The 12977-nt window shown below is 42.2% G+C and overlaps 1 protein-coding gene across 3 annotated transcripts in view; it reads right to left on the reverse strand.

Annotated features, from left to right (window-relative positions):
* Positions 1-12977, reverse strand: part of LNX1 (ligand of numb-protein X 1) — a 68307-nt gene that overhangs the window by 17104 nt on the left and 38226 nt on the right. For 2 of the 3 annotated variants that reach the window (XM_086611725.1, XM_086611726.1), the window contains exons 4-5: positions 6519-6721; positions 3444-3815 (exon numbers count right to left, since the gene is read on the reverse strand). In XM_086611725.1, the coding sequence (XP_086467851.1) occupies positions 3444-3815; positions 6519-6721 (575 nt within the window). Of the gene's footprint in view, positions 1-3443; positions 3816-6518; positions 6722-9949; positions 10106-12977 lie in introns of all 3 variants that reach the window. The other variant, XM_086611724.1, reaches the window with a different exon arrangement.

Here is a 12977-nt window from a genome sequence, read left to right on the forward strand (position 1 = left end):
ACCTCTCCTAAACCTCCAGCTTCAAGCCTGGAATCTTCATGTGCTACTTCCAAGGAAGGCAGTAGCTCAGTAAAAATTGTGCACTTCTTTGTTATTTTCCCAATATTTTAGGGGATGCTAGTTCTTTCACCAGCAACTCATATCTCCACAGCTTCATAATATATCATTTCATATATACATATATATTTCAAAATAACTTTCTAGATATTTTTAGTAGGTCTGTTTTTATGGAATATTAATTCCTCGACTCTGAACTCAGCTGGTACTCAAAAGCAGAATGCTCTGTTTCCAGAGAAAGGAAATCACCCTGGTCCCCAGTTTGTAATACGACTGAGGTGGAACTGAACAATACAAGACTAAACCTCCTAAGGACATATGGCCCCACAAACCCCCAGTTTTCTCTAAAACAAACAGCTTCAGCTTACACAACTTCTGTTTAAAACTCATCTGCTGCCACATGGTTAGTCTCAAAGTTGGTTATTTAGAGCAAGGTTGTAAATGTGATTAATTCCTCTAGAAGGACTAGCAGAAGTTCAACAAGAGTCTCTATTGCAATGTCACATTTGTCTCCGGGTCTGTCAAGTTGAGTAGTTTCTCAGAAATCCGGAGTATTTTTAAAAGTTATCCAAACAACAAGACCAGCTTTTATATTTACGTACTTCCGTATAAAAACCCATTAACATTTCCACCGATCAGAATATTAATTACTGCTTCATTCTGATACCTCCCTCCCTCTTAACACTCATTTTTCCTACAATTCCTTCTCTGTTTCTTAAGATGAAGCAAAAATTGAAGAAATGAGGTTAGCTTTGAGACTGAATGCAAGCAATAGCTGAAACAACCTACTAGAATTAAAATTTCTTATGGCCAAAGCCAATCAAACAGGGAGGCAGAGACGCGGTGGCAGTTGTTATCTTCTGCTCTCAGTAGAAGCTGCCCCATCTCTCACCAGGATGATGGAGCAAGAATGTGCTTTGCATCCTGCAGCCCACAGTGGCTGCACGACCTGCTTTCTACTGGTGGCAATTGTCGTGACGGAGAGGGGGTTGTACACCTCTCACAGCTGCTCTGAACAGCAGCGGGGGGAAGACGGAGAGAGGAGGGTGAACATCTGGATGCAGTAAAGTCTGGCTCGACCCGTGCAGCTCGGCTCGCACGAGCGCCCACTGATCTGTTACCTTGTTCCTTTTCTTGCCACTCTCATGGAAAGCAGATGTGGAATGTCACGTTATTTAGATGAAAAGTGCCACATCTGACACAAGGCCACGACTAAAGATGACGCGACAAATGGGAAGCTGCAAACTCCCAAGTGTTATGATGTGTGCACATTCCTCATTCGCACTTACACGTTTTCTTCATTTCAGTTCCAGCGACTGAGCTTATAAACAGCCAGACACCTAATCTACTGATTAACAACTGCTTCATATATGCTAATGTGTAATTGCTAAAGGCCTGAAGAATCAGATTCGTCCCAATTATTTGTTATTTAGAAGTCAAAACTAATCAGATTCCGCAGAAACCTGATGTTCTCCCAGCTGTGCTAACAAGCCATCACCACCTTTTATGATATTAGTGAACGTTAGTTCTGCTTTTAAAGAAACCGATGGCGTATTTGAAGCTTCTGGCACTGTTAATTTGAAGACCTTAGTGTCCTGTCTGTGACACACGCTGAGGTCTCCACAGGCAGGATACTGTTGAGAAATCGGAGGACACAGTAAAACATCCCTTTGTGTTAGAAGCAAATGCAAAACACTTGTGGCTTCAGTATAATGTTTTTTTTCTGGCATAACATGGAAACAGGAAAGGCAAATGATAAGTGATGAAAAAACATGACCAAAAAGACACAGGTTCTGGGAATTTTGCATTAGACAAACGTGATTCACAGAGCTCACATCAATGCAATGTAATTCTGGCTGTTTGGAAACCTGAGTCTCCCCTTTGATGGGCATGTTGTTTAAATTCTCAGGGACTGGTGTGCATTTCAAGCATTATTATAAATAACAACCACTCTTTGGAACCCAGTAAGATCGTTAGTTGCATTTTTGAACACTTGTGTGTGAATGGTCTCGTTAGTCATTTTTTCCATTTCATCTCTAGGCTGCATGTGTTTTTTGCTTATGAAGTACTATTGCCTTGTTTTGTAGCCATAAAGAACTGTTCCAAGAATATCAATTTTTTAGAAAGGTTTTCATTCCAGGCTTGTTCCCCTCAGAGAATTTCAACCTCCTCCCCACCGATGCCTTCTGGTCCCAGTTAGTGAGCTACATAAAGTAATCCAGAAAGATGCCGGACGAGAATTTCAACCACTGGCATTATGCAAGGGGACTCCATTTTCTTTACCTAGGCTATAAATTTCTTAATAAAAGTTGGCTACAGCCAACTGTGAACGTATGCTAAAGGAGGAATCTTTTCCATAATGTGCTTGGATTTGAATGCTTCTTTCAGTCTGACTCATGTTACCCTGATTATACCTGTCGGAAAGGGGAAGCAGACAGCCTGATTTGACATCTTGTTATTGAGGCACATGAAATTCTTCAATACATGGAGACATTCTGCATGCCTCCAAACGATATGTAAAATTGCACAAGTATAGTAACTGCTACAAATATGAGATAAAAGCAACAAAATATTATTCGCATTGCTTTTTATGTTCAAGTTTTCTAAAAAAACATGACTGTAAAGAAAGAAAACAAAGGAAAATGGTTCTGGAGGGGAAATTAAGCAGAAGTTGATTGATTTTGTAGCTGAGAAAGGCATAGCGTTTTTTTTCTGACAGTTTTGGGGTGAGACTGTTCAGTGCATTGCAGAGGCATCCCTTTAGTTCTCAACGCAAATCTAAAGAGAAATTTATAAAAACTACAGCTACAGATGCATTTTTTCCAAAACCTCTGGATTTCCATGTGCTGGGTTCAGGTAAGAAATATCTACAAGGTATGGAGTACCTTCAGTCGTAAAACACACCCATGGGAAATCACTGAGTCTGGGAGGATGATGTCCATCCTGAAACATGCCAGCCATTGCCTTAGGCTGCTCTGGCTAGCTCCAGGGCTGCACCAGGGAGCTCTGTGGCTCCTTCTGAGCTGGAAGAGTCAGGACGCAGCTGGACCCAGCACTCCCAGGGTGCAGGCCAGCCTGCCTTTTGGCAGATGGCATCACTCTTCCGTGATGCACAGAGTATACAGATGTTCACGTTGATGTGTGCGTTACAAAGCCTGATGGTAGCAGGCGTCACAGTGAGAGTCCACGCCTGTGTTCACCCTTGCACTCACTGTGAAACCAAGAAGCTTTTAGAGGTGTAAATTTCCATCCGAGCTTGACACATCTCCTTCCCTGCCCCAAACACACACATGTTAGGTTTGGCCCCTGCTTTGCAATGGGTGGTGAAATACACTGCTTGGTTTTTGCAAAGTTCAGAAACTGAGGTCAAAGTGGTGGTGACAAACCTGTATCAGCTGGGCTGCGCTCTCTGGACTGCCATACCGATGGTCGCGCCCATTGATGGCCAACACCCGGTCGTTCTGCTGAAGCTGTCCATCACGGGCAGCCACGCCACCTTCCAGCAAGTTGAAAATAAATACCCCCGGTTCATCGGCCTTGCGGACCAGCTTTATTCCCAGCTGCTCGTCTGGACTGCTTTTGTTTAGCACAACATGGAAGCTGTCGTCCCTATTGCAGTGAGCATCAAGGGAGAGTCCGCTGTTTCGGCATCGGTACCTCTGCTCTCGGAGCACCGTCAGTCGGAGCACATGGCAGGGTTGCTTCAGGATTGACAGGGCGTAGTTGTGAGGCACATTTTTGATGTCCATGCCATTTACCTGGAAGAGAGAAGCATAGATCAGTAACAGAAAGACCGTCCAATCTGAATTGGCACTGGAGAGGGGACATCTATTTACACAGATGTCTTCATATGAAGTGACGTGTGCTCTTGCAAACTGTGTCACGCAGAAGGCCAAGTTCGCGGGGCAGAACAGTCGTCCCCCCAAGGAAAGGACACACTGTACAGACACTTTCTGCCTTTTTTTTTTTCCCTTTCTCCCTGATAGTCTCCAGACATACATGTTATTTTTCAGCTTTATTACTGCTCTTTCCCAAGCTCCAGTATCCTTTCATGTATCTTAGTTTTATTCTACTAGCTTCTGATTTCAAATTGCCTTGCCAGCCTTTCCTCTCACTCCCACTACTTTCCTGCTGTTTCTCTTCTTCATTATCTCCCAGCTGCTCAAGGTACAGTAAAGAAAATATTGTTCCCATAATGAATTTCTGATTAAAATGAAGAAAAGAGCCTCAAGTAGAAGTTTAAACGCCCTGGATAGTTACTAGCAATTATGCTGATACACCACACCAGAGAATGAGGCTTTTTACATTTCTCAATGTTTTCCAGGTAAGATTTAGCTCAGACAGTAAAACTTCATAACTGCCACTTCTCTAATTTGGCTGGGGAAAATAAAAGAGGTTCCAGTCAATCCTGCCCTGTCTGTGTGTGTAAGAGTGACTGGGCATTGCACTTTATCACCGCTAAATGAAAACCAGTTGCAAGGTTGTGGTTCATCGCTGCCTGGAGAATCCAAATCGGACAAGTTATTTCCATGTAGTTTTACATTGCAGAGGTTGAAACATTTAAATATTAAGAAACGTCTCCAAACTGCAACAGAAACAATTCCCAGCATGGACAAAAGCGTTCGTCTGTCCTTTGCTTTTGCAGACTGCCTGTGTGGGCACGACAGGGCTGTCCCTGCTGCCGTCTGTCGGGGGGACTGAACCCCAGAGACACAGCTCGACTAACTTGGAGGTGCCAGCTTGTATACCACAAACGGCATAAGCTGCACAGCATGGGGCTGAAATTGCTGGGAATCCTCAGTAAATCCCCGAGCAGTCAACCACAGCCAGGGAGAGCTGAGCTGGCCTGTCCTTGCTGCAATCACAGCCTCCCACTGCAGTTTGGATGTGCCCTGCAGGAACAGTTTTGGCTCAGTGGTGCCATTAAATCTGCTGCTCTGCGCTGGCACCAGGACAAAAAGCCTCCCTGAAATGCATGACTGAGTGACACTCATCCAGCTGCCACCTGGAACGGCAATCCAGAGGTGCGTTTAAATAGTGCCAGAGGAAAACATGCCCACATCGTGATCCTGTGAAATCCCTTTGGCCAGTGGTCCACTAGACAAGAAGCAAAAGGCGTGTCACAACTCCAGCATGGCTCAAGTGTCCTCAGCTACCACGGGGATCAGCAAAAGCTAGGAAAGCACAGTGGCTTACAGGCAGTGCTCTGAACTTCAAAGGACAATATCATTTCGTTACTCATATGCAATATTTAGTAGAAATCAGTAAGGCTGAGAGAACTACTCACTAACCCTACCAGCCAGGCACACCAGAGCAGGCAGCAAGATAGACATCTGGAGTCCCTCCTGGAATACAGTCCTGAGATATGCATGGCCAGTCCACTCCACTTCCAGCTCCTGTAGCCTTATCCCAGCTAACAGCACACAGGTTAGCCTGGGTACCAGCACCAGTTTATTCATGGTAGCATGGCCCACGGTGAACAAAGCAGTCTGCTCAAACGTTTACCTCTAATTTGGAAAACCTATGCTGACCTCTTTGCCATCTCTGGCCACGCTGTCACCAATATTTGAGCTAGTTGATTTAAGCTTCTTTGAGCATACCTGGGTGAGCCACAGTTGTGCGTTCTGCTCGCAATGTAAATATACCTGCACACTCCAGCTACACACCATCAAAGCATCGGAGCAAGGAAAGGAACTAGTATTTTCTCTCATTGCTCTTCTCTTCTAAAGATTGAAGCATTAATATAATTTAGCATCCTTGCAGAGCTCCAAGTCACTTGGAGCTGAGAGTGCCGTTCCCATTCAAAAGCTGCTGCTGAAGCCACTGCTCACAAGATACATGATCTTTAACCATCTGGCCTACTTCTAGTTCATGTTATACATTTCTATAGAAACAGGAGCAGAAGTAGCAGCCAACAGCTAATGCCTGAATGATGATCAGGTTTGTTCTTAGAGACTTCACCTATGGCTGCTGGTGGACTAATGCTCCCAAAACAGAGCAGGCAGCAAGGTTCTGAAATAACCTGATCAGGCTTCTATCACCTATCCTAGTGTAAGTAAGTGGGATGTAAGGCAATGGAAACCTCACTAACTGAGATTTAAGCCCACAGTTCATAGAATTCAGGACAAAAAGCCCAGCCTCTGCTTTCAAAAAAAAACTTTTGCACCACTGGGTCAGAAATGCCAACGGTATACTGCGCTACATGGAGTTTTGGATCTACCATGTTTGAGTAGAAATCAGAGAGGCTTGGTAGTGAATAGGAAAAACAAATAAATCTGTGAGCTTTGAAAACGATTGAAATCAAAGAAATCATCACAGCATGCAGAGGAACTGAATGTCTTTCTGCATGCATTGTTCTACCCACACAAACCAGCAACATTGCAAATCTCATCTCATGATCGACTTACATCGTCTTTTTCTTTGTTAGGATACTTTTATCTCATACCTCCACAGTACTGTACCTTTAGTATCATGTCTCCAGGCAGCAATCTTCCATCTCTGGCAATTACCCCATCTCGATAAATATGCTGTATAATAATGTGTAGCAAAGGAGTCTCACTGCCTCCCACAATCCTAATGGCCAGGTTTTCGTGGGGATCGGTACGGTTGATCTTAATGCAGGTAATTTCCCCATCTGGAATCAGGTGATACAATCTGGGAAAACCTGGAAACGCACATTGTAAGGTATTTATTTGACATCACAGCTTTGCTTTGTTAAAACATGCACTGCACAACTTCAAGTACGTGCCAGTTATCCAAACTAGGTTTTATGCATGGCTATGTTTTACACTAAGTGGGAAGGAAAAGATACTTATGCTTGCTGAGGGGACTCTTTTTTAATTAATACATTCAAACTTCCTTTTTTTTTCCTCACAAAGCACAGCCCTAAATATTTGATATAATCAGACAGATGAAATGTGCTTAAAAACTGTTGTACGTGCAAATATTTTAAGGGAACAAAATAAACTTTTAGTCACCAGAGACCCCTCTGAACCGGGCCATGGTTGCTTGCTGGCCTGAGAGCAGATGGGCACGGACACCTCAACAAACATCCATCCCTGCTGTGGTGGGCTGCACACCCTGTCCCACTGGTAGCATCCTGGGCTGTCCTATTTTCCTCTGTTTTTGGTGCCATAGCTGAGGACCAAGTGCTCGGCTTGTGACATCCAAGGAATCATTTTTTCACCTTGAGCTAACAGAAAGGCAAAATTTCTTGGGCAACCCAAAGCACGCAGTAGTTTCCCCTTTTCTTTCATCACTGCTTGAACTCTAGCAAGCAGGAATGACTGGCTCTTACTGCGACATGTCTGTGTTAAAACCATGGCAGGCTTAAGGTGCCTGGAGGGAAAGATCTCTGGTGGCCCTGGCAATCTGGGTGTGGGGAAAAGGGACTAATGGTGGGCAGGGGTCCTTTTTGTATTTGTAACAGACTGGATAAGAGTATCCTTTTCCAAAATCTACTTTTCAACTGGCATGGTTGTTTTCACAGCATGTCACTAATACTTTTTTTCCTTCCAGGTCAATGCAAAATTTTAACGTACATTCAACAGTGAGCAAAGTTGAAGTAAAAGCATCAGTGAGTTTTCTAGCAGAGATGTATCAGCCTTCAATTATTTTGAATCCCCCATAGGTTAGAGAAAGCTTTAGAATTTTTAGTATGGGAGTCCAATCCAGAGCTCAGATGAAAAACTTGGAAGTCAAAAAATTAAGTGTTAATATTTTTCAGTAACCTATTTTAGAAACGAAAGTACAGTGACTGTTACTAAATAGCGGCAAAGTGTTAAATGAAAATTAACAGGCCAGTATCTGAGATAGAATAAATGTCTTCTACTGCAGAATTAGCAGGCAACAAACCAGCAAGGCACCAAAACCTTTTAGGGGAGAGCAAGGAGAAAGAAAGAAAGAACAGGCGAAAAATATTAAGAAACACCATGTTGCATTCCTTACCACTTCTTTGATCATATGTTCTTCGAGGCAGGAAGCTGTCTTCCTCCATGTCTGTAAAAAGCACCTACCGGTAGCACAGACTTCGACTTTGTGGTTTTACATGGAGCTGACAGCCAATAAAAGTCTATCTAGATAACTATACATCCTTCATCAACCTAATATCCAAGTACTCATTTAGTTTATACTTTAGTAGTAGCAGTTTCTTCTCTAATGTGGGTTTATTTCAGTTTTGTGCAGGATGTGTAATGTCTCAGGAATGGAAAACGCTTTATTTTCCCCATACTCCTCTCTTTTCTGAACATTGTTTGCCCAGCTTGTAAGTTGTTTGCTTCTCTCTAGCTTGACGGGTGGATTCACTCCATCTAAATCCAGGCCTCTAAGCCAAATGCATAATTTGCTGATCTACTTGCTCCAGCTTCCTTTGTAGTGCATGCGCTCCCAAGGGAGCGATAACCGCTTCACTACTAAGTCACACCTGGAGCTGCTAAACTCTCCTTGCTGCTATGGAAGAAGAAAGAGGCAAGTAACTCTGGCATCTCAGTGGGGTGCTTAAAGTCAGACTATACGAGTACTCCTCAAGATACACCAAAGGCCTGATCCCTGCATCAGAATAAGTATGTGTATTTTACACACTCAGTGTGGCTGTAAGGGTATTAACATGCAAAAATGCAAATGATAATCTGGGTCCTCAGATCTTCTCTGCACAGAAATAGCATAAATAAACATCTCTGTATATTCTGCAGATTACCAAAGCAGTCCTGTAGCAGAACTACTTCCATTTCCCATTGCATGACGATTCACCTTATGTCCTAACAAACTGAGCTTTTTGACTCAAACACTCGTTCTCCCATACCTCATTCTGAAAACTTTTCTAAAGAAATTACCCAGTTACATTTCTTGACCATGGAGAACTGTGGAGTGAAAAAGCTATCGACACTCTCACGTTATTTCAGCCTGTAATTATCCCAGAGCAAAATCAGGGCAATGTGGCAGTGAACAAATCTCTACACTTATTTAAGGCTTACATATATCTTTACATAAGGTATAAACTTATGTAAGTTTCTTTGCATTTTGAACAGTGCCTTAAATTAAGTCTTGTAGGGGCACTGGGATGACTTCCAATATGATTTTATACAGATTCTTTTAGAGGAATTTTTAATACCTGATTTCCTTCTGAAGTGTGTAGTCTACAACAAAACAAATCTTCCCAAGACATTTTTCTTGCAGTCTGAAAGTCACAAAGGTTTCTCTTTTCATAGTTAGCAGGATGTATTGCCTCACCTCCTGTCTTCATTTGATTCATGTTCTTTATCGAATATAATTAATAAATTGCACCATTTTCTCCTCAGATGGGCCAAGTAACCAAAATAACTCCATGACCCCTTAATTTCTGCTCTCTTCATCGAAGACTTGCCTTTTGTTTTCATCCCAGACATATGTACAGACATTTGTATCACCAACAACCTAGACTGTCGTAAGTGAAAGCCCAATGCCTATTTTGATAAACAGTAAGTTTGACAAACTAAATGTATAAAATACACAAATACTTATTTTTTTAATAAGAAAATTCACAATCAGTTTTTCACTAGACAGTCTGCGTACATTGTGTGCAATGTGATCAAAATCTACCATGTCTATTTCAAGATGATGTTGTATCTGGAAAACAATGTCTTCAACTTACATTTTTCTAGTGTATATACCACACCCAGAAGAGGTGGACCCTGCTCCAGCACGTGGTTGTGCACAGCGAATGAGGCCTCAGCAGCCCAATTTAAGGGACTCCAACTGGGCTGAGGGCTTGTATCATTCATATAGACACAGCCTGTTGTGAGGCTGGAGCATTGGTTTGCACAGACCCCATTTTCCAGCCCTTATACTCTTAATTAGAACTCTGTTTTCTTTGACCAGGTTTTCCAGAGCAGGAAAACCCAGGAGTATTGCATACCTTTCTTTACCATTTTATATTTCCAGTCCTTAAATATCGAAGAGCTGCTGAATCTAGAAAGAAGTAAACTCTCTGTCTTGTTTTTGGTGATTCTTGCAGGTTTTCCCACAGAGTGTTGTGTTTTTGTCACCGGGGGTTGTAGGGAGCATTCTGAATCTGTCAATATAATAAAATGTCATCTGCATTCAGAAAGATTGTGTGGGTTTTTTCCTCAGGCAATATTTTCCTTATATTAGTGTGCAATTTTATTGATATTTTCACACATCTCACTACAGTAACAAATAACATAGGACGGACCAGCTTTACACAGTAAACTCCACTTGTATGGTACGATGTAGGACAATGAGCACTTGTTAGTATAGTGGCCATGAGACTCTAATCCAAAATTTTAAGTATGCTTAATATTTTACCCTCTCAGTTTGCAACACTTAATGGTGGTGTTCCTTCAGTGCTGGGTTTTGGTTGACTTCTGTGTGCACCATGCTCCTCTCTCCATCAGGATAACTTCTGCCTTCGTTCCCAGTATCCAGTGTGAAAAAGTACTGTATAATGTTTGCTGTGACTTTTGAGTGCAGATTAAACAAAGGTCACCGTAAACAAAACTTGTGTCTCAGGTTGCAGGTCTTATTCAGATCAGAAGGTCTGACTGATGTGAGGTGCCATCCCACCCCCACAAATAAGGCTATCTGCAGTCACACACCCCCATGCTCCTCAGCACCCGGTCACCAGAATTTAAACCAAGATTCTGTAACCTATTCTTGGAAAATTATTGTATCTGTCAACGCCACATGCTCTTGTGCTAGTGTGGGACTTCATTCTGCAACTCATCCTTCCCAGATGATTTTAATTTAGCATTTCATTCTCCCAGTGGTTTGCCATCATTTAGATTTAATACCTTCCATTAATTCTCCAGGGACGCTGGTGTGATGACCTACGCAGGTAGAAGGCAACGCCAGCTCTAATGTCTCTTCTTGCTTCTGACATTCCTACATTACCTAAAGGGGGCCTACAGGAAAGCTGGAGAGGGGCTTTTTACAAGGGCGTGTAGTGATAGGACAAGGGGCAATGGCTTTAAACTGAAAGAGGGGAGATTTCGATTAGATATAAGGAAGAAATTTTTTACATTGAGGGTGGTGAGGCACTGGAACAGGTCGCCCAGAGAAGTTGTGGATGCCCCATCCCTGGAAGTGTTCAAGGCCAGGTTGGATGAGGTTTTGGGCAACCTAGTGTAGTGGAGGATTTCTCTGCCCATGGCAGGGGGGTTGGAACTAGATGATCTTTAAGGTCCCTTCCAACCCTAACCATTCTATGATTCTATGATTCTATGTTTCTATGATTCTATGATTCTACCACCAAAGGAGTCCCAAAAGAACTAAAATGAAACTGTTGTAGAGTTGAATGTGCCTCAAAAGAGGTCTGACTATCTCATCTACAGCATGCAAAGTTTATCAGTCTGCAGTGGAGGAAATGCTACAATCTCTTCCTTCTGAAATTGCCTAGTTCATCATTCCAGAGCAGAGTGCTTTGAACCAGTTCTGTAAGATCTTCAACAGCTGCTTTGGGAAATCAGAACTGCAACTGAATCAAGTCTGGGGAAAACAGGAACAGCGTGGGATTCCTGAAGGGTTCCTGAAGGGATTCTTGAGACAGAAGTTGGGCTGCGCTGCCTTTCCCTGGGGCTGGATAGGGCACTTTTATTCTGCACATACAAAAGCTTTAATGCCACGAAATGGTTGATACCTAGAGCCATCTGCGTTTCATTTGCCTTCTTTTTCTTCGTGTACCTTTCCTAAACATTGAAGTGTTTATAATATCTACCTATCTATTTTATATGTATATATAAAACCCAAGAGGTCTCAGACTGAACATTAGGAGTGAGATACACCCACACAACAAGAGAGTCTGTTATGCAGTCCTGCCAGTGCCTGCCAGGGCTGCCTTCGTCTCGTCTGCTGCAAAGCAATAACAGATGGCAGCACTGCACCCACCATGAGACTAAGAAGAATGAGTTTGACTTTGAACAACATTTGACATCCTCAAGCAATCATAAATTCAATTTATTTTACAATGGCTTGACTGCAAAATGGAACTGAAGAACGTTTTCGAAAAGCAGCAGCACGGCTCCCTTTTACTGTGAAACTGTGTAGAGTTTTTTGCAATTGCATTCCCTAATATTTTCCTCCTAAAGCATTAGCAGGTTTAAGACTTGTATTTGTAGATCAGTTTGAGTAAAGGGTGCATACATACAGTCTTTCTTGGAAGTGAATTTAAAGAGTGTAAAGCCAAGCTAAGAGCACAGTGACACAAATAAGCATAGCAAAGCTGGAGCAGTCTTTGCTTGGAGATATTTTACCATTTAAGTAGATTGTCAAGGTCATTTACACTACTAGATCCAGTCAGAAGATATTACATCTTAAATGCACCAGTGCCGGAAGGATGTCCCTGTCGCCTTCCCTCACATCTGAGAATGAAATCGTCTTTCTTAAAGTTTCCTAACATCTACTTCAGACCTGCAAAGCTATTTGCAGCTGTAAGTGCTATTAATGAGATTACTCTCAGGTAGATATCACAAGCTTGGGTGCTGCACTATGGACAAATACTTCTTTGCATGGGTTATTTACAAATGACCAAATTATTAAAAATGAGAAAATCTTAACTTCTCCTTCCATCAAACATTTTCTCATCAGTGTTTACACTTTTCATCCACTTCTAACATTTTTTTCAGTTTGGACAATGAACAGTTCTCTGCTGAAAATGCCACCAAAACATTTGAAAAGTGGAACAAAGAAAACTTGAATCATTTAAATCCAAAACGGGGGCACATGACATTGTTTAAATAAATCAAATCACAGATTGCAAATAAAAAATCATGAAGTAATCTCCACAGTGAATGACTGCTACCAGCTCTAGATATAAGATAGCATTAGACTGTAATTATTTCTCTGCTGTAATTATAACAGAAACACATTTGCCATTATACATCATATTTTTCAGTGTCCTTGGTTAGCAAAGGAGTTTTCCAAAACCA

The sequence above is a fragment of the Tauraco erythrolophus genome, chromosome 5 (assembly GCF_009769465.1).
Source record: "Tauraco erythrolophus isolate bTauEry1 chromosome 5, bTauEry1.pri, whole genome shotgun sequence".
Classification (NCBI taxonomy): Eukaryota; Metazoa; Chordata; class Aves; order Musophagiformes; family Musophagidae; genus Tauraco; species Tauraco erythrolophus.